The sequence below is a fragment of the Carlito syrichta genome, unplaced genomic scaffold (genome assembly GCF_000164805.1).
Source record: "Carlito syrichta isolate Samal-C Ts95f unplaced genomic scaffold, Tarsius_syrichta-2.0.1 Scaffold306577, whole genome shotgun sequence".
NCBI lineage: Eukaryota > Metazoa > Chordata > Mammalia > Primates > Tarsiidae > Carlito > Carlito syrichta.
Window position 1 is genome coordinate 360,526 of NW_007250673.1, and position 22,879 is coordinate 383,404.

The 22,879-nt window shown below is 39.5% G+C and overlaps 1 protein-coding gene across 1 annotated transcript in view; it reads right to left on the reverse strand.

Moving 5' to 3' along the window:
• DOCK4 (dedicator of cytokinesis 4) overlaps positions 1 to 22,879 on the reverse strand; it is a 534,984-nt gene that overhangs the window by 99,988 nt on the left and 412,117 nt on the right. Inside the window, exons 24-26 of the mRNA XM_021715022.1 lie at positions 19,236 to 19,363; positions 15,946 to 16,080; positions 1,493 to 1,591 (exon numbers count right to left, since the gene is read on the reverse strand). Coding sequence (XP_021570697.1) covers positions 1,493 to 1,591; positions 15,946 to 16,080; positions 19,236 to 19,363 — 362 coding nt within the window. The remainder of the gene's footprint in view (positions 1 to 1,492; positions 1,592 to 15,945; positions 16,081 to 19,235; positions 19,364 to 22,879) is intronic.

Consider the following 22,879-nt stretch of genomic DNA (forward strand, 5'->3'; position numbering starts at 1 on the left):
AACCTATACTTCTTGAATGACAGATTAAGTCATTAACATCATTAAATAATTCTCCTGGTCTGAAGGACCAGCTAATTTTGAAGACAGAAATATAATTGTCCTTTGAAAAGGTGTGTTGGTTGGTTGAATGAGGAAAGTCCATGCAAAACACCTTTATTCATGATTTCCATTTGCTTTATTGCTGCTAACATGAATATTAAAGCATAAAATCAGTGCCTAGATTAAATTAATCATGTCTCTCAATTCATGCGTCTCTGCTTTTTTTTTTTTTAATTTCCAGACTCTATAAAAATATGTAAGCTTTTCCTGTGGGAAATTTTCAAATATGAAGTCATAGACTTCTTAAGTAAAACCTAATGATTCTTCAACTGAGTCAAAAATACAGTTTCTAATGAAAGTTAATAACTGCACAGTTATCTTCCTTTTGACGTTATGGATTTCTATACTCAGAGTGGGTAAATGCTAAGATCTTTTATCCATTTTTAATTCTAAACTCAAGATTTAATGTAAGAATGAAAAACATGATACCATATGCCAGTTGACTGACTGCTAGAGAGATTACATGTACCCAAAATGATTCTCTGTTTCATATGACTCAGCTTGCCAGCTGCTCCCAGGTAAAAGATTTTTCTGAGATCATATAATATTTTCCAGGCAGTTAGAGTCAAAGATAAGTGACCCCTATGCACTGTCTATATTAAAAATCTGCAACTCTTCCCCTAAGGCACTGTGAAGAATTCCAATCTAGAAAACATTACAATTTAACCATACTTTTTTTCATAATTCTCTACTACTGAGCATTTAAGCAACTCTACCAATATGATGGTTTACATATGAAAGTTATCTGGAAAACTGAAGAAATGGAAGAGAAATAAAAGTAAATGACAGATGACACATCATTCCTTTACCTTAGGACAATCAACTTCTGAGCTTCTGGTGACACCACGAAGGAAATATTATAGTTCCCCAAATCTCAGCAAATATTGGATTTTTATAAACCTGGCATCCATATTTTATATTTAACGTCAGTCTGTTAGACTAGTACAGCATACTGATTAGACTACAGCTGACAGAGAATATCAAATACAACTGTGCTTCCCTAGTCAGAAAGTTGTAGCCAGGACTTTTAATTATGGTTTTAGAGGGATGAAACCAGCTAATATGTTTACATATTCTCCCTTATCTTCTATTGAGGCAGCCTTCAGGTTCACTTGACTAGAGTTAGTTTATTGGCTTTTGTCTTCTTAGTTCTGTTATTCTGCTTCTAGTTTATTAAACGTTGATGACAGGCATTTCACCTATGTCCTTCTCCAAAATAAGAGTTAGTAGCTTTGCTTGAGCAACAGAAATTTTAAAAAGTCAATATACTTGCAGCTTAGAACTTAATAGAAACAGGTAAGGCAATTGTCCAGGAACTGTCTGAATATTGATAAATAAGAACAAGAGAATCTAAAAAGATATATTAAGGAAAAATTTTTAAAATGTCACTTACCCTTAGTTCTTCCTTTGTATTGAAACTATCAAGAAGCTGTTGATAATGTCTATCTGTCATTTGTCGTAATAAGGACAGGAGACAAGCAACGAACTCTCCCTAAGTTTAAAAAAAAAAAAAGGAAACTTTTTTGTAAGGAGATAAAAGAACATCAGTGAGTTACTCTGAACTTCCCTCAAAGAGAATACTTTAAAAGAAAATCACTAGCATCCAAACTCACCCTGTGAAGTCTTCTTAATCTAAATTACCCAAAATATCACAGCCAAAATTTCTCCCTATGATGATTACCATTTACTTGGTATCCATGCATTTTTAATTTTAGAGAGGATCTTTTTTTTTTTTTTTAAATTTGGGTGGAAGTTTTTCACTTGGGAATTAACCCTAATCCCACACATTTAAAGGATATAAGGCAACAAGATTTCCAGTCATTTACCAAGCATTCAAAACACCTTCATTCACTATATCACTTAAATTTTATATCAACACATGTAGGGAGTCTCACACCTATTAAAGAAGGTAAAATGTAGTTTCAGACGGGCAAAAAGACTGGCCCAAAGTCACACAGATAGTAAGTGGCCAAGCTAGAGTTATCCCCAGCTCTTTTTGATGCAAAGCACCTCCTGTAGCTTCAGGCTCCATGTTTCATGTTACCTCCTTCAACTCATCAGAGTATTGATCTGCTGACTCACAGGACATAAGGAAAGTCATACATTGAATAATGTTGGTTTTTATCTGCTTTTAAAAAATAGTTTTAGGCCAGGCTCAGTGGCTCAGCCTGTAATCCTAGTGCTTTGGGAGGCCGAGGTGAGTGAATTGCCTGAATCCGCGGGTTTGAGACCCGCCTGGGCAAGTTGGCGAGCCCTCATCTCTGCAATAAATTAAAAATTAGCTGGACGTGGTAGCGTGTGCCTGTAGTTCCAGCTACTTGGAAGGCTGAGGAGGAAGGATCGCCGGAGCCCAGCAGGTTGAGGCTGCAGTGGCCGGGAGCGTGCCACTGCATTCCAGTCTGGGCGATGGAGTGAGACTCCAACTCAAAAAAAAAAAAAAAAAGTTTTAAATTAATGGTTATTCTTCTGTGCTTAAGCTCTATGTAATTTTCTCCTACAAATTCCAATTCTTAAAAATTAACCATAAGCCGGGTGTGGTGACTCATACCTAAAATCCCAGCACTTTGGTAGGCTGAGGTGAGAGTATTGCCTGAGCCCACAGGTTTGAGACCAGCCTGGGCACATTCGTGAGACCTCATCTCTGCAATAAATCAAAAAGTAGCTGGTGTGGTGGCACATGCCTGTAGTTCCAGCTTAGAAGGCTGAGATGGAAGGATAACTGTTGGGAGCCGGCCACGGAGGCCCACTGAGCGTTAGGCCACCCTTCCTGATCCCTAACGCTCAGTGGGCCTCTGTGGCCGGCTCCCAACAGATAACCTGAGTCCAGCAGGTCAAGGCTGCAGTGGCCATGAGCATGCCACTGCACTCCAACCTAGGCAACAGAGTGAGACACCAACTCAAAAAAAAAAAATTAACCATAAGAAAGAGAACTATACACAGTATCTATAGATTTGAAGACCTATATAAAAGTGCTATCATTTGCATTTCCCAGTGTACTTCAATTTAAAATACTTGTGTTTTCAATGCAACCTTTTTTTGCTCAGCAAAGAATTTATCTACTTTTAAATACAGCAATAACATTTAAAACAAAATGAACACAACAGGAGAGGCAATCAATGGTAACTGACTGTTTATTTACAGAGTGTAGTTTAATTGGGAATTGGTTTCTTACACTTTCCGTTGAAAGAGACTACAGCCATTAAAATTAGAGACTAAGAGTGCTGAGAAGTGCAATTTTTCAACAGAGGCAGCTGGGTCAGGACAGTCAAATGTATCCTCACTTGCTGGGTCAGGACAGTCAAATGTATCCTCACTTGGGAGGTGTGAGGATGCTACTTAATGGCCATGTCAAAGTAACCAAAGATTCAGACTAGCTCCTTGAATGTGGATAATCATTTGCAACACACAGGTATGAAAAATAATTGGTCATGTACATTTATTAGGGCAAATATTCAAGAAACTAGCCTGTATGGGCCAGCAGAAATATCCTTCATGTTCAACATATTACTTTAATAATAAACAAGGGAATCCTTGATAATTAACACACACAAAAAAGGCCAAATTATTAGTGTTTTAGTGTATGTGTGTGAGGGAGCAACCCAAGGCTAGGAAAATAATAATATGAAAGGATTGAGAGAACAGTGCCTGGTGTTTACACAAGATTGGAAAGAGTAGTGCCTTTTCTTACTAGTCAGACTGGTACAGTCCCACAATTAATAAGGCATCAGTTAGAGTATCAAAAAAAGTCTTTCCTCAGTAGTGGGGAATAATTACTCCCTGACTAAATGCTGCTCTGGTCCTACCTCACAAGTTTCAAGAGCAAGACATAAAATGATCAAATAGTTTTTAATTAAATTTGACCCTATTCCAGAGCAAAGCTCAAAGACATTTTTAGAGATTATAAAAATCCAGCTCCCAACAATGTAAAATTCATAACATCTGGCATGCAATAAAAAATTACCAGGCATGTCAAGAAACAGGAAAAAATGGTGATGTCAATGAGGAGAAATGGAACAGATCTAGAAATGACACAGATAACAGAATTAACAGACAAGGACACAAGCATAGTTATTATGACTTTATTCTGTTTATTCAGGTGACTAGATGAGAGACTGAACATTTTAATTAGAGGCATGCAAGACATTAAAAGAACCCTAAGTAAACTCCTAGAGAGAAAGATGTGTGTGAGATGAAAATACACTAAATGGAACTAATGGCAGATTAGACACTGCAGGAGAAGTGATTACTAAACTTGAAGAGATAGTAGCAGATATTTTCTAAAATAAAGAATAGAGAAGAAAAACTGCAATAAAAAGGAAAAAAGAAAAAAGAATCGGTGACCTGTAGGACAACTTCAAGTAGCAGACTACCTATGTTACTGGAGGTTCCAAAGAGGAGAAAGAGACAGAAAGATTCTGAAGAAATAAGGGGAAAAAACCTTTCAAATTCTTAAAATTATAAACCTATTTATCAAAGAATCTCTACACACCCCAAGCACAAGAAGCATTAAAAAAAAAAAAAATTAAAGCAGAGCACATCATGATCAGATTGCTTATGACCAGTGGTAGAGAAAATCTTAACATAAGTCGGGGGGGAGGGTGGTGAAAAAAAGAAATACACTACATTAGAGGAACAAAAATAAGGAAGAGAGATCTCTCTTGGAAACAACACAAACTAAAAGACAATGGAGCAACATCTTCAGAGTACTGAAAAAAACAAAACAAAAGCAACCAATTCTAACAACTATTAACCAAGAGTTTGTTACCCAGCAAAAATATCTTTCAAAAGCAAAGATGAAATAAGATTTTCAGACCTCCCAAAACTTATTTACCACTATACTGAAGGTTTTAGTCAGTGCAATAAAACAAGAAAAAGTAATCAAGAACAGATTTGAAAGGAACTTTTAAAAAGCCATCTTTATTTACAGATATCATACCTGTGTACATAGAAAATGAGAAAAAGCTACTAGAACTAATTAAGTGAGTTTGTCAACATCCAAGAATATAAGATCAATATACAAAAATCAGTTTTGGTTCTGTAGTAGGAATGAATAATCAGAAACTCAAATCCAAAATATCATTAAAATACAGGAATTATTGCATACATATAAAAAAAGATGTGTAAGAGCTACACACTAAAGTCTATAAAACACTGATGAGAATAATTAAAGAAGGCCTAGGCCAAGCATGGTGACTCATGCCTATAATACCAGCACATTGGGGTAGCTCATGCCTATAATACCAGCACTTTGAGGCAGGAGGATTGCTTGAGCCCACGTGAGACCTACATGGGCAACATAGCAAGACCTTGTCTCTACAAAAAAAAAAAAAAAAAATTGAACTGCACATGGTGGTACCTGCCTGTAGTCCTAGCTACTTAGGAGGCTGAGGTGGAAGGATCACCTGAGCCTGAGAGTTTGAAGCTGTGGTGAGCCATGATTGTGCCACTGCACTGCAGCCTGAGAAATAGAGTGAGACCCTGACTCAAAAATGAAAGAGAGAGAGAGAGAGAGAGAGAGAGAGAGAGAGAGGGAGGGAGAGAGAGAGAGAAAGAGAAAGAGAGAAACGAAAAAAGGAAAGGGAGAGTATGAAGAGATATACTATGTTCATGGATTGGGATACCTAATATTGTTAATACATCAATTCTTGCCTCATTGATATACAGGTTCAACATCCCAGTAGACTTTTGGGGGGTTAAAAATTGACAAGCTGATTTTAAATTCCATGTGGAAATGCAAAGGACCTAGGACAATCAAAAAAACTTTGAAAATAAAAGAACAAATTCAGAGAATTTACACTTTCTGACTTTAAGATTTATTATAAAGCTATCGTAATAAGGATAGTGTGTTATTGGTGTCAAAACAAAAAAGAGATAAATGGAACACAATAGCCAAAACCAGGAACAACCTAATGTGTACCAACAGGTGAATGAATAAAAAATTTGCAGTATATCTATACAATAAAATACTATTCAGTAATAAAAAATAATAAGGTATTAACATACAAAAGAACATGGAGGGAACTCAAATAATCATACTGTGTGAAATAAGCCAGAACCCCTTGCCCCTGTCCTCCCAAAACACCCAAATAATAACTATGTAATATATGATTCTATTCACAAAGAATTCTTGAAAATGCAAATTTATATGTATTAACAGATAAGTTACTATAAAAAGCAGATCAGCAGTTGCTTGGGGATGAGGTAGTGGAGAGAGGCAAGAGAGAGGGAATAGAGGGCCACAAGGAAGTTTTGAGAATGATGAACAGGATGTTCATTATCTTAATTGTGGTGATTGTTCCTGTTGGGTGGACACTATCAACTTTCCTTTAAAGGAGATTATCTGTTAAGGTTTAGAAATCTGCCCAAAATCCACAGCTAGAAATGGTGAAGCTGGAATGGGAACTCTGGTATTTCTGGCTCCAGAAGTCTGTACTCAGTGGCTCTTCTTTCTTCTGCTCAGATTGATTTGATTTTACAGAGAAAATACACTTGAGTTTTTGAGCTATAATTCAAATATAAATAAGTATAATAGAATATCATTTGATAAGAAATGTCCATACTTTTTAACTGCTCTATCAATTATACCTTGACTTAAAAATGTAAATATACGGCAAGGGTCGGCTGCTCAGCCTGTAATCCCAGTACTTTGGGAGGCCGAGGACAGTGGATTGTCTAAGTCTGCAGGTTAGAGACCAGCCAGGGCAACTTGGTGAGACCTCATCTCCACAATAAAACAAAAATTAGCTGGGTGTAGTAGCACATGCCTGTAGTTCCCACTACTTGGAAGGCTGAGGCAGAAGGATCGCCAGAGCCCAGCAGGTGGACACTGGGGTGGCCATGAGTGTACCACTGCACTCTGGCCTGGGCGATAGAGTGAGACTCCAACTCAAAACAAACAAACAAAAAAGTAAATCTAGAACTGAAAATGACAAGACAGAAATTCATATGGAAACAGAAAAGAGTACAAATAGCCAAAACAATCCTTAGCAAAAGGAGCAAAGCAGGAAGTATCACACTTCCAGATTTTAAACTTTATTATGAGGCTACAGTAACCAAAACAACCTGGTATTACAAGAACAGACACATAGAACAAGGGAACAGGACAGAAATACTGGATGCAAAACACGAACTCAACCAACTCATTTTCAATAAAGCCACCAAAACAATCACTGGGCAAAGGAGACCATATTTATAAATGGTGCTGTCAAAACTGGCTGACCATATGCAGAAGAATAAAACTAAACTACCTATCATCCTATACAAAAATCAACTCAAAATGGATCAAAGACCCAAACATAAAACCTCAAATTATAAGAATCCTAGAAGAAAATGTAGGAAACACCCTTATGCACATCAGAGTAAGCAACAAATTCTTGACCAAGTCCCCAAAAGGGAATGCCATAAAAGCTAAGCTAGACAAGTAGGACTGCATCAAAATGAAAAGCTTTTATACAGCAAAAGAAACCATCAAGAGAGCAAAGAGACAACCCACAGAATGGGGAAAAATATTTGCAAATTATGCATCGGACAAAGGCCTAACATCCAAGATCTATAAGGAACTCAAAAGAAGCGAAAGGAAAAAAACAAACAAAAAAGTAGGTAAAGGACATGAACAGACACTGCTCATGAGATGACATACAAGCAGCCAACAGACATGAAAAAATGCTCAACCTCTCTAATCAGAGAAATGCAAATCAAAATAACAATGAGATACCACCTAACCCTCCAGCAATGATTGCTATCATTAATAAGTCAAAAAACAACAGATGCTGGCAGGGTACAGAGGAAAGAAAACACTTCTGTGCTGTGGGTGGGAGTGCAAGCTAGTTCAAGCTCTATGGAAAGCAGTGGGACGATTTCTAAATAACTAAAAATTGATCTTCCATATGATCCAGCAATTCCTCTCTGGGGAATATACCTGGAGAAACACAAATCATTCTACAAAAGAGACACCTGTACATGCATATTTTTTGCTATCCTACTCACAATAGCAAGAATATGGAACCAACCCGACTGCCCATCAAAAGTGGACTGGATACAAATTGGATGGAATTGGAGATAATCATTCTTAGCGATCTATCACAGAAACAAAGAAGTGAATACTACATGTTCTCACTCATAAGTGGGACCTGAACATTAATCACAAAAGCACAAGGGAGGGATCAGCAGTTGCAGGACACTGCCAGGGTTGCTGGTGGTGGTGGTGTGTGCAACACAAAGCGTACTTGATCCTACATCAGGGGAAGTGAGGACCAGTTGGAGGTCCAAACTTCACTTTCACTTACATGACTTGTGTACCTAATCCTGACTTGTACCCCATGTCTTTATAATTGAAAAAAAGTGGACTGATAAAGAAAATGTGGTATATATTATGCAGCCTCAAAGAAGAACAAAATCATGGACTTCGCAGCAAACTGAATGGAGTTGGAGACCATTATACTGAGTGAACTATTGCAGAAACAAAAAACTGAATACTGCATGTTCTCATTCATAAGTGAGCCTTGAACATTAATCACATTAGCACAAGGGAGGGATTGGCAGTCACTGGGCACTGTTAGGGAGGGAGGGAGGGAGGCAAAAGGGTGGGGAACACATAATAACACAAAGGGTACTTGGTTCATTACCAGGGGACTGAGGGCCAGTTAGAAGCTTACACTTCACCTGCATGCAGCCTACTCATGTAGTTAATCCTTACTTGTATTTATTAAAAAATAAATAAAAATGCAAATATAGTTGGCAGAAGCCCATTCATCTCTATTTTCATCCCTTAGTTTTTCCACATCCTATCCAATACAGCTGCTAGATTAATTTTCCTAAGATGGTTTGCTTCAACACACCATCCTGTGAATAGTGAAATAACTTGAAGCTGGCGGAATGACATCTTATTTTTAACAAATCTAAGAGTAATAAACATTATTTAACAATGAAAAGGTTTTCATATTAAGTCTTTATAGTTAATGTACATAGGTGAACACCTCTTCAAATCTATTTCACTATTTGTATTTGACCCACTGCAACAATTTATCATCATGACATATAATCTCTCACACATTTATGAGGCATTGTCAATCCCAACATCTACTTTAAAATATCATTTTATTTATTTGCTTATTATTTAGGAACTCCAAGCTTATTCAACCCATTAGGAGGCCTAGTTGTCCAGTATTTTACTGATGTATTTTTTATTCATAACGTAATTTTCTTTTTTTTAAGATATTTTAAGAATGTGTATAGGGCCTGGTGTGGTGGCTCTGCCTATAATCCCAGCACTTTAAGAGGCCAAGGTGAGAGGTTTGCCTGAGCTCAGGGGTTCTAGGCAAGCCTGGGCAACTTGGTGAGACCTCATCTCTACAATAAATAAATAAAAAAACTAGCTGGCTGTAGTGGTGTGTGTCTGCAGTTCCAGCTACTTGGAAGGCTGACAGAAGGATCACCTGAGCCCAGAAGGTGTAGGCTGTGGTGGCCATGAGTGTGCTACTGCACTCCAGCCTGGATGACACAGTGAGACTTCAACTCAAAAAAAAAAAAAAGAATACGTCTATACGAAAATGCTAGACTCACAATTTGTTAATAAAATAAAAAATAAAAAAACCATTATTGGTCAAGTTTCATTTAGTTGTAGTATGAGAATTTCTTAAATATAAATCATCTTTAAAATTCTGTAGCCTAGGCTGGGCTCGGTGGCTCAGCCTATAATCCCACGTTTTGGGAGGCCAAGGTGAGTGGATTGCCTGAGCCCGTGGGTTCGAGACCCACCTGGGCAAATTGGCGAGATCTCTTCTCTACAATAAATAAAAAAATTAGCCAGTCATGGTAGCGCGCACCTGTAATTTCAGCTACTTGGAAGACTGAGCAGAAGGATCTCTGGAGCCCAGCAGGTCGAGGCTGCGGTGGCCGGGAGCGTGCCACTGTACTCCAGTCAGGGCGACAGAGTGAGACTCCAACTCAAAAAAAAAAAAAAATTCTGTAGCCTAACTCAGAAACAGAAAACCAAATACCACATGTTCTCACTTAGATGTGGGAGCTAAGTGGTCATAAATATGGAAATAATAAGCATTAGAGATACTTAAAGGGGAACAAGTGGGGAGGAGGGTTAGGGCTCAGAAGTTACCCAGTGGGTACAGTGTTCACTATCTGCAGAATGAGTCACCCTCAATCCCAAGTCCCACCAGTACTCAATATGTTCATGTAACAAACATGTACTTGTACTTCCTGAATTAAAAAAGAAAGAAAGATTCTGAAGTCTTCAGTAGATTGAGTATAATGAGCATTTCTACTAGTAATTGCATAAAAAAAGAGTATCAGGTAAATACAATAGTCTTCAAAAACCTTTTATACACATGCATTATTTTCTTCCAGGTATTTCTTACACAATTCTTCCAGATGCATTTCCCTCCCCCAACCACAAGCTGACAGTGCATGAAAACTTGAGGCAAGCACACGAGAGTATCTGTCTTAGATGTGGTCTGTGCCCAGTTGAATCACCCGCAGTATAAATGGCGCTTAACAGAACTATGTGCAAGAAGACACTGATAAATCGTGAGGAGCTCTGGAGTCTCATGAGGGCTCCAGAGGGTATGAGGGTGTGAGGCAAATGGCCATTTGTGCTGCTGTATACAATCTGCCTTTTATGGACAATTCGATTTTTGAAAGGAACCGATCACAATGGTGCTTTCTTTTTTTTCCTTGCTAGAGAGAGCATTTTAAAATTTAAAGAACAGTTGATAGAATAACAAGAAGCAGAATCCTTTCAAATTTTAAAAATAAGTCCTCTGTTATCTGGAATTAGGATCCAGCTAAAGCCATCTCTCATGCTGGTGTGGCTAGGAGCAGGGTATAACAACCATGGCACTTAACAGAGCACCGGAAAAACTCATCATGACACGCTTGTGGGATGTGCTTTAACTCACAGTGTGTCTACCCATCATGGGATCTTTTTCATATACGTGTCTGCAAAGACTGAATAGGTTGCTTAATGTAGGACTACCATGTCAAGACATCCTATTCAGAGAGCCTGTTCTCTGTGAGAAAACGATGAAGAAATGACACAGATCTTATTGTCTAGAGAGAACAGGTCCTGTAAATGACCACAGCATATTTCTCACCATAGAATGAGTCATAGCAATAATACAGTGATCACTTCTGCAATTATAATGATATTACTATGATGGCTGCTGCTACCACAATTACTAATGGCTAAAATTTCATGAGTATTAGACCAAAGACTATTTAAACTCTTCTAGAGATTTGATAAATCCTCACACTAACTTTGAGATAAGAGCAATTATTTTCTCTGATTTATTTATTTTATTATTTTTTGAGTCAGTCTCACTTTGTTGCCCAGGCTGGAGTGCAGTGGCATGCTCACAGTCACTATATCCTCAACCTGCTGGGCTCAGGTGATCCTTCTGCCTCAGCCTTCCCAGTAGCTAGAACTACAGGTGTGCACCACCATGCCCAGCTATTTTTTTCATTTATTGTAGAGACGAGGTCTTGCCATGTTGCCTGGACAGGTCTCAAACCTGTGGGCTAAGGCAGTCCTCTTGTCTCTGCCTCCCAAAGTGCTGCGATTACAGGCATGAGAGACTGCACCTGGCTATTTTCTCTGTCTTAAAGACAAAGAAACAGAGGCTCAGAGACACTAGTAAGTTGACTAACATCACCACATCATATTGTCAACAAAGTGGCAGAATAAGAATCGAGCCAGGTCTGCCTGAGTCCTCTAGAAATAGAGTCTTGAAGCACAAAACCAAAGATGCCAAACAATTGAGATGTATGTTACCTAGAAAATCTCATCCTGCATACCTTGAGAGTTTGGTTTTTCACACAGCAAGGGGTACCACAGAGCCATAGGGTGAGGTGCACTTGCTACAGTACTGCTCTTGCTACAGTGATTTTCCTACAGTTTAGTACACGATCACTCTGCCTGCCCTACTCCCAACTCCACCCACAAACCTGACTCACTGCCTTCAAGTCTCTTAATTGCATTGATTATTACATTGTGATAGCCTGAAGACTACGTACATCCCACAGAGATTTGGTGCACCACAACTGTGCACACCTTGCAGGTCAATATGAAGCAATTTGAAAAGTGTTTGAGTTTTTGACCTAAAGCAGTCTTTAACTGAGTCCAGCATTTGCTATGATTTTGTTTGCTGTGCCATTATAATTTTAGAATTATGTGAGAGCTGCATTGCCAAGATACAGTTGAAATATTACCATCAGAACTATAACGAAGGAAACTTCCTTCCTATTCCAGAGTGAAAGGGTAGACATACTTCTCCCTATTCCTCCTGCTAAGTACAACTAAAAACCTGAATATTAAACAGAAAACAAACAGAAAAAGACTGAAAGGTAGAATAGAAGGCAGACTGGCCAGGAATCTTGGGACCCAAGGAAGAACAAGCTGTTGAGTTCTCTGGGTTTTCTTTTTGCCTTGTGTATCCCAGACCTGGTACAGAAGAAGCTGGCAACTGTGAAACACCAATGGTTGTAGATTAAAGAAAAAGCCTGACAAAACCTTATTCCTGTAGCCGAGGACCAGGAAAGGGGCAGCCTAGCAAGGCAATATTTTTAGCAGTAACTGCTCTAATCTGCTAAACCCCACAAAAAACATTGGCCTCACCCTCACCTATGCCTGTGAAGGTGTAGTGGGGGGCCTTGACTTCCACTTTCATGAGTATGTAAGGAGGGACCCCAACATCTCTACCAGAGGGGGGCCGGTGAAGGCCAGATAGGGAGCAGGACTTTCATGCCCCACTGATGAGTGTCAGTGGAGACAGTGGGAGGGGCTTGCACTCTCACCGCAACCTGGTAGTAATAAGTCATACTTCTCTCTCTCTACTGGGGTGGTATCAGAGGAGGCCTGGTAGGACTGATTCCTAGTAGTGTTACTGGGAGAAGGGATGCTGCTCCCAGCGTGAGATGGTCAACAACAGGTTTTTGTGTTTATGGCAAACAGTCACACAGAAAAGCGGGATTATACAAGTAGGTTTACTAAGCAAAGCAGAGTATGCTCTCAAGAAAAGAGAGTGAGCAGAAACAGCAAAAAGCTACTGCTTCTGCATCTAAGAATTGCTGAGCTCTAACTTAGGGGTACGGAAAAGCGGGTTTTGGGGTGGGCTTTTCTTAGAAATGGGTAGTCTTAGGTTGGGTTTCTGGTACTCCTCCCTAAGTGGAACGGGGGGGATTTCAGGCCTTATAGGGTCTTCCTGGTAGTGTCACATGGCATCAGGTGTATGATGGGAGTGATAGGCTCCCCTAGGGTAATTTTATGTTCATAGTATTATAATGAAGGTAAAAACAGGTATTGTTGTCTTAGGTCAACCTTGACTATTGAGACACTTGCTCTAGGGGGACTCTAAGCTAGTTCTTGCCTTGGTGGTCAGCTCTTAACCACAAGCATCCTGGATAGACTGGACTACAGTGCTGATACAATCTGCTAAGAGCCTAACAGGTAAGTGTGAAGCATCCCATAGCTAGGCTTGTATGTGTGTGTGGTTCTGTACCCATTGCTGCAGGCATCAATGAGCTTGGAACTTTCCTACAGCCCTAAAGTTTTCCTAGCCTAACCTGCCTATTCTGTCAGTAGGAGTCAGGACATTCACCCCTGCTCAGCAGTAACAAAGCCACTAATGCCATGGTGTCAACAGAGATTATGTAAAAAGCCAGAACCTCCATCTTCACCCAGCAGTACCCAAGAGTCTTCTTCCCTCAGGTGCCAATGGAGGTCCAATGTGAAACCCAGACTTCTATTTCCATCTCCCACCATAATGAATAGGCAACCCCTGTTCCCTGATGATGGTGTCATGTAAATTCAGCTACAACAGAAGGTTTAAATACGATCCAACATCTTATAATTCAGAACTGTTTAGGTTTCAATAGAAAATCACTCATCCTATCAAAAGCCAGGAAGCTCTCAGATTGAATGAAAAGAGACACTCCATAAATGTCAACATTGAGATGTCAGAGGTGTTAGAAGTATCTGACACATACAAAAATTAAATCAAAATGGTAATGGACTTAAATGTGAAAGATAAAACTATAATGCTTTCAAGATAAAAACTAGAAAATAACCTTTAATATATAGGTTTAGACTTGACACCAAGAGCATGACCCATAAAAGAAAAAATTAATAAGCTGGACTTTATCAAAATTAAAAAATTTTTGCTCTGCAAACTTTGCTAAGAGCCTGAAAAACCAAGCTACAGGTGGGAGAAAATATTGACAAGCCACATATTGAAAATAACTAGTATCTGGAATATATAAAAAACTCAACAGTAAAAAAAAAATCCAATTATAAAATGGGAAAGGCTGGGTATTGTGGCTCTTGCTTGTAATCCCAGCATTTTGGGAAGCTGAGGTAGGAGGATTGCTTGAAGCCTGGAGTTTGAAACCAGTCTGGGAAACATAGTAAGACACCATCTCTAAAAAAAAAAAAAAAAAATTAGCTGGGCATGGTGTGCATGCCTATAGTCCCAGCTACACAGGCGGCTGAGGAGGAAGGATCTCTTGAGCCCAGGAGTTGAGGTTATAGTGAGACATGATCGTGTCACTGTACTCCAGCTTGGGAGACAGAGTGAGAACATGCTTATAAAAGAATAAAATAAATAAATAAATAAAATTATATAAAAAAACTTTTTTTAAAAATGGAAAAAAGACATTTCATGGAAAAAGATACATAGATGCATAAAAGTAAAAAGATGTTCAGCATCAATAACCATTAGGGAAATGCAAATTAAAACCACAATAAGATCTCACTACACACTTGGCAGAATGCACTCTACCCCTAAAAAAGTGTCACCATCAAATGCTGCTGAGGAAGGTGAGAAACCGAACCATCCATACGCTATATATATGGTATGTATAGGAGAGCCACTATTTTCCACAATGGCTATATCAATTTAAATTTCCTTATACAGAAATATACAGATACATACATATATATAAAGCCAGATATCTTATTTACCATTCTCTTATATTTTATATGAATCAAAAGTATGCATATATTAGACTCATAAAATAGTGACACTTGAAAGCACCTTAGAATTTACCAAGTCAAAGCTTCTCTTTCTTAGCTGAGGAAGCTGAGGCCTGGAAAAGATCCTGACTAGTCATTGTGAAAGCTTCAAAATAAAAACTCAGGACCCCTGACTTCCATGGCTCCATTTCACTCTTCATTTCCTCAAGCGATTTGATGAATGGAATTAGAGTGAAAAGCTACCGAGTTGACTGGGGATATAAAATCATGGGTTAATTTGAACTGGGTAAAGTACAAACTAATACCAAAGTTGGCTTTCTGAAATTAATAATGGATTATTCTGGCTGGGCGCAGTGGCTTATGCCTGTAATTCCAATACTTTGGGAGGCTGTGGCAGGGGGACTGCTTGAGCCCAGGAGTTTGAGATCGGTCTAGGCAACAAAGTGAGACCTTGTCTCTACAAAAAATCCAAAAATTAACTAGGCATGGTGGCATGTGCCTGTAATCCCAGCTACTCAGGAGGCTGAGGTGGGAGGATGGCTTGAGCCCAGGAGATGGAGATTGTGGTGAGTTGTAATCGTGCCACTGCACTCCAACCTGGGTGACAGAGTGAGACTCAAAAATAATAATAAATAAATAAAAAAAATAATAAAAAACCCTGACTATTCCAAGATCATTTAATAAACATACTTCATATCTTAGTTTCTTTGTAAAGTGAAGGTAATCTCATATATTTGAAGTGTTCATAGGTTACTTTCCCAGGGCCACATTTCCCAGATTATTACAGCAAGCCACTTGCAAAGTGACTTAAGTTTTGATGAGCACAACCAGCCCTGCTCTGCGTGCCATCTGCTCTATGATCTTACAGTCACATCCTGGAACTGGAGCCGCATTGCTGAGCTGGACGGTTGAGGTCGGCTGGTGATCTCCAATATGGTTCTCAGTAGTATGTCCAGCAGGCTAGCTACTATCACATCTATTTCCTCCAACACAGATTTTTCCTAAGAGAAAAAAAAACAATGTGTTCAGGAATTTGAGGCCTAACATATTAAATTATCTTTAACAGAAAAAGAGACAAAGCTTATTTCCAAATATATTAATAGAATCAAAGAGTCAGATAATCTGACAGCTTGGAAGACCTGGACTTCACCAAAGTGACTGATTTTCTTTTACAGAAAACAAAAGGTACAGAGAAGTTCATGGCTTACCCAAGAGTACACAACTCGACTGCACAATGGATACCTGAGATAAAAATAAAAAGATAGGTAGTATGGCTGGGCATAGTGGCTCATGTCTATAATTCCAGCACTTTGAGACGCCAAGGTGGGAAGATTGCTTTAGCCCAGGAGTTTGAGACCAGCCTAGGCAACATAGGAAGACCTTGTCTCCACAAAAAAAAAAATCTATTAAAAAATTTAGCAACCTGCAATGCTAGCTACTTGGGAGGTTACGGAAGAAGGATTGCTTGAGCCAAGGAGGTAAAGGCTGTGGTAAGCTGTGATCATGTCACTGCACTCCAGCCTGGAAGACAGAGACCCCGATAAAAAAAAGAAAAGAAAAGAAAAAAAGGTGAGTGGTGTCACAGAAGGCATACCAGACTCACTAAGAACATCAGCTATGTCCTAACAGGCCATGTGGCTGTGGGTAACTAATTTGCTTTCCGGGCCTGATTCTTCACTGAAAGTCCATCCAGCTTTTAAAGTTTCTAATTCCTAGGTTTCAGATTGTACTTACACTCTCTCTTCTCATCACTAGAGTTGCACTGGTTATCTTCTAAAATTCTATGCTAAGTACAAGTGACTATTCCTACAAAAAAAGATTAAAAAAAAACCATACACAGCCTGGACAACTTGGAGACACCTTGTCTCTACAATAAATAAAAATTAGCTGGGCATGGTAGCGCATGCCTGTAGTTCTGGCTACTCAGAAGGCTGAGGCGGAAGGATTGCTTGAGCCCAGCAGGTCTATGCTGGGGTGGCCGTGAGCATGCCACTGTACTCCAGCCTGGGCGATGGAGTGAGACTCCAACTCAAAAAAAAAAAAAAACTAAAAAAAAAAAAACCCTACATATAAATATTAGGAAATGACATTCAACAGTAACCTTAGCTACAGAGTGGACCTAGGGTCAGGGCCACAGTGAGAACTGCTTTCCTGATGCAAAGTTAACACTATCCAAGCCCCCAGGCTTGAAAGAGAAACCTAAATTGTGATGCGCTAATTGTATATAAGGGATTTGTGTACACTGACTATCCCATGCAATTGCCCTGGAGAATGCAGTGTAAAATGAAAAAAATAGCATGCTGGCTTACCCATGGAACAACTCCGCGAACTCCGTGTTTGTGGTTCAGGGGTCTGATGTTATTGATGTTTTGTGAAGTACACTCGTTGGTAACTCATGTTATGTTAACATGAATATAATGAACAAAAACAAAACTATGTACAAATGTTCCTAACCATGAAGACCGCTTTTTGTAAATAATACTTTTAGAAAGTATGAGTCTGAAAGAGACTTTTTGGCCAGGATTTTATGAATTTTCTTATACTTGCTAGAAAACTACCAAGATTCCCCAACCCCCCAAATGAATTGGTTCCAGTTCTGAATTTTTTATCAGGTAAGTTCAAACACTGACTCCAACTTCCAAATTGAAATAGACAAGAAGAAAATTAAAAAAAAAATCACCTCTATCACTGCTATCTGTTTTTGTGTAGTAAAGTATCTAACTTACTTTTGTTTTTTTGTTTTTTTTGAGTTGAAGTCTCACTCTGTCGCTCCCAGCCACCGCAGCCTCGACCTGCTGGGCTCTGGCAATCCTTCCACCTCAGCCTTCCATGTAGCTGGAATTACAGGTGTGCGCTACCACGCCCAGCTAATTTTTTGATTTATTGTAGAGATGAGGTCTTGCCAAGTTGCCTAGGCAGTTCTCTAACCCGCGGGCTCAGGCAATCCACACACCTCGGCCTCCCAAAGCGCAGGATTACAGGCTGAGCCACCGAGCCTGGCCTCTAACTTACTTTTTACTCTCAGCAAATATAATTTGGAAAAACACTCTAGGCATAGAATGGTTAGTCTTTATTTAGTTGCATAGAGAGAGTTTTAAAGCTGAACTAATAACATCTCTCTGTCACTCTTGTTTTATGCAGTTCCAGGTTGCTCTTGAGGGCTGGATCATGTGGGTGGAGAAAAGTTGACTACCCCTTTCCATGCAGGCTCCTCTTATTACACTTCTGGATGCTGAGATTCTAATCTTTTTCTCTCAAATGCCAACTCTGTTCCCACGCTTCTTGGGCGCTATCTCCAACACCTCCACTGGGGTCCCATTCCAGCTCACTGATCTTCAGAAGCTGATATTATAAATGACAAAATGGGGAAACTGTAGCAAAGAGGTAACAGGGAAGCAGAGAAACAGAAGTTTCAGCCACTCACTGCCAAAATCTGCTCTGGAAAACCTGTTACCTATGAGTAAAATGCTTAATTAACAGCTGCAGACTGACAGAACTGGAGCAGGACATTCTCAATATGCGGATTTCACATCAGCCCCCTGAGCCATGAACACGAATATTCTGAGTTGTCTCATGTAAAAGCCAGCATGAGATTTTTCTCACTTTACACTGCATTCTCCAACATAATTGTATTGTATCAAGAGTAGGGCACGTTGACACGAATCACTGCTGGGGCTGAGTAATGGTTTTGCTGCAAGATAATCCTAGTCTCCTGGGACTGTCCTTTGCTTCTGCAATTTCCATGGGACCCAGCCCAAGGGCCATGGCCAAGTTCTGAGCATCATGATGCAGCCTTTCATAGGAAGGGCCAAAAACGACTTCACTTTGCAAGCAGTAATTTATTCTTGCCACAGAGCATTCATCATATCAAGATTAAAGACACATGTAGGAGGCTTTGAGATTTCTAATTTTTCTCACTCGGTATTCAGTTCTTCCTTGAAATACAAGTTTAGGGAACCAAGGTTATCTGGGGTTACAGCAATCCCACAAGGTTAAAAAATTCCTTCTGAAGAGAAGCATAAAGTCCAGCCCAGCTGGAAGAAAAGTGAGAGTCTCAGAAGGTTCCACTTCAGTGTGGTCTCTTTGTAGACATTTACACTTTTATTTCCAGAAGCCATTTGTTGGGAACTACACACTATGACCTGTATTTACTTACTGAGCTATTTTTCTTGATGAGACAAAATACGTTGCTAAGGATACGTGCACACATGATCAGGTCCTTCTGTTCTTGCAGGTGAATGTGGAGGTGATGTAACACGACAGGCAGGAGAATGTATCGAGAATCTGAAGAGAGAGGAGGCATTACTGTCACATCTGTTGGATCCCACACATCTCTCAGGCAAATCCTTATCTACTTTTTAATCCAATTTTAATTTTTAAAATTATTAGCACATGTTGTTACAAAGATACTCGTTCTCCAAAGTTTGTACTGAAAAAACAGTAGTTTCTCTCCCCAACCCACAATTTCTACACTCAAGGTCTTTGACTCTTGTAGTTGAAATAAGTATCTTTCTTTCCCCAACTGTTTGTTTTACCTCTAATTTTCTAAATTGCATGCTTTGCTTACTGAATTTCCTGAGTTTTCATTGAGACAACCAACTGACTTCCTACTATGGTAGATAAGGACTTTGTTTTGTTTTATTTCTAACCCCCTGCTTTTCTCCCCAAGCCTCTCAAAATAATTATATCACAATTTTGGTCTAAACTGACATTATGGTTTTGCTGCCATTCTGATTTGCAATCCTTTCAACATGATGGGATTTTTTTGCTTTGCTTTTCTCTGGAAATTTTTGGGAAATTATTTTTATCCTTCGTAATTCAACATTTCATAATTATGTGCCTTGCCTTAAACCTTTAAACCTATAAATTTGTGTCTTTTAGTTCTGGGAACTTGACTTGAATTATTTCCTTCTGTTTTTCCTGCTGTCTTTCTGGAACTTGACTACATTTACATTGTTAATCCCTTGAACTATCTTCTACTTTTGTAGAATTTTTCCCCCATCTTTTTGTTCAATTTTCTATGCAATTTCCATAATTTGTCTTCCAACCATTCTGTTCAATTTTATTATTTATGCTATTATATATTTTATTTCCAAGAGTTTTCTTACTCTCAGCGCCAGTGTCATGGGTGTGCAACCTGTATAGTCACACAGGTCCCCATGCTCAGAAGGGCCCTATACTTGGTGGAACGCTATGCTACTGCTACCTTGAAATTCTTAATTTTCAAACAGTAGGTCCTGCATTTTCATTCCTGTTTATTACCCTGAATGTTCTCTTTTCAGAGCCTCTCATTTTTCTTTCATGGATGCATTCATTCTCTTCTCTCTCTGGGGAAAACAGAGAATTTTTTGACTTCTTTTGTTCCCTGAATGATCTTTTTCTATCTCGATACTTTTTTTGTTTCTTCATTTTGGCCTCTGTCTTTCACATTAGGGATTTTTTTTCTCCAGTATCTGGTGATCTTTCACTGCCCATTCATCTTTACATGTGAGACACTAAAAAGCTAACTGGAAATAAAAAAACAACAAAACTTCTGTGTGTCTAGGCAATTTTGTGGGCTGGTGAAGTGTCACTACAGGATGAGAGGCATCCATTTTGGGGGGAATCCCCATAGTTCAATATCTGAGATGTTTTCTTTGGGCTGGTTAGTTTTTCTAGAGAGGAATTTGCCAATATCCTCTCTGGGGAGCATGAACTCATCTGTAGGTCATTTGAATCAAGAGAGGAAGTAGGGGTTTGGATCTGTGTCTAATTGTAAGGTCTTGTTTATTCTCAAATTTAGTTGTGTCTAATGCTTCTGATTCCAGGCCATATCACTTTCACTTTCTCTAGAGAGTAATTTTTTTTCTTTTTTGGGTCAGAGTCTTACTCTGTCACCCAGGCTGGAGTACAATGGCATAAACATGGCTCTTCGTAGCCTCAACCTCCTGGGTTCAGGAGATCCTTCCATCTCAGCCTCCCAAGTAGCTGAGACTACAAGGTGCATGCCACCATGTTTGGCTAATTTTTTTTTGTAGTGATGAGGTCTTGCTGATGTTGCCCAGGCTGGCCTTGAACTCTGGGCTGAGCAATTCTTCTGCTTCAGCCTCCCAAAGTGCTGGGAATACAGACATGAGCTACGCACCTGACCAAGAGTAAACTTTTCTAATTTTTTGACAAAATAGAGAAGGGGATTGGCATAGGGCAGGGTGCTAACTATTCCTTTTAAAGATTTTTACAAATCAATTTTTATATGTATCGTATTCTTAATCTGCAGAGAGACCTGATATTTTCATTTCCTGATCCTCTCTGAAGCCTGCTTGAGTCTCTTGAGGTTCTGTGGTATGAATGAGTTTGCTCCTTGATCTATTCTAACCCCCCACACACCATGCCTATGTTCCAGTCTTCTCTTAGCTGCCAAATCAATCACCACACATCCTTGTAAAAATTACTATCTCTTATGTGCTGTATCTCCTCTTCCATTCTTTTAAACCTGTGAGCTTACACCTTTAACAAGAATTCCTTTACTAACTGAAAGGATTTTGGCGCCAGTAATGACTCCGCACCCGGCCGAGACCAAGAGGTTTATTAAAGGGGCTGTTACAGAGAGTGTCTGTAACTGAAAAAAAAGCAAGAGAGGGGGAGAGACAGAGAGAGAGTGAGAGAGAGTGAGAGAGAGCGAGAGAGCGAGAGTGAGAGGGGGCGGGGAGAGAGAGAGAGAGAGAGAGTGAGTGAGAGAGAAAGAGGGAAGGAGAGAGAGAGTGAGAGAGGGGGAGAGAGAGTGAGAGAGTTTGAAAGAGAGCAAGAGAGAGTTATGCAGGGAGAGGGGTGTATTTATGGGTTTGGCAGGGGCTGGAAGGGGCTGTGCTAGGTTCTTATTGGAGGAGCGGCATGGGAGCAGGGTGGGTATATCAAAGCTAGTTACGTCATGGGAAATGATTGGAGGCTTGCAGGTTTGAACTTCGCACACGAGGGGAATCGTGCATGAAGAAGCCGGAACCTAGGGCCTTTGTTGTCTAGTGTGGCTTTACCATGTTGGGCGCCATTTTGGGAGCCGCCCCTCTGGCTGTTTCCTGTACCCTTCACTAACCACAGATGCAAAAATCCGTTTCAAAACTTGAGCAAATCAATTCTAATGTTATACAGAGACAGTAACTGATCACCCTTGATGTCTGATCAGGTTCCTCAGTCTCCACCCTCTCCCAGGTGATGTATGATAACCCGGGCCTGACATCAGCAAGGATCCTGTTGGGTTAGTTTAACCAGCATCCCTTCCTGCTGCTGCTGTTTCCTCTTGGTAATTTCCCATCCACCTACCCCTACCCTGCTCCTTGGCTGTATTGAAGTTGAGCCCAATCTCTATCTTTCACTGCAAAATACCATTGCAGTGGTTCCGACACCTATCATTATGAACTTCACCTTGAATAAAGTCTGCCTTACCATCTGAAACAAACATCATTGAATATTTTTTTCTTCAACAAGTGCCAAGGCAATTCAATGGGGAAATGATAATTTTTTTTCAACAAATGGTACTAGAACAATTGGATACTCTTATGTTAAAACAAAAAAAAAAAGAAAGAAGAAAGAACGAACCTATACCCTTATCTTATACTATCCCAAAAGTTAACTTGGGATGGATCACAGAACTAAATGCAAAGGCTAAAATAACAAAAGTTCTGAAAGAAAACATAAGAGAAAATCCTAGTGTCCCGGAATTAGATATAGATTTCTTAAATAGGTACAAAAAGCACAAACTGTCAAAGAGGATAAGTGATAAATTGGACTTTATCAAAATTAAAAATTCGACCTGTACCACTGACT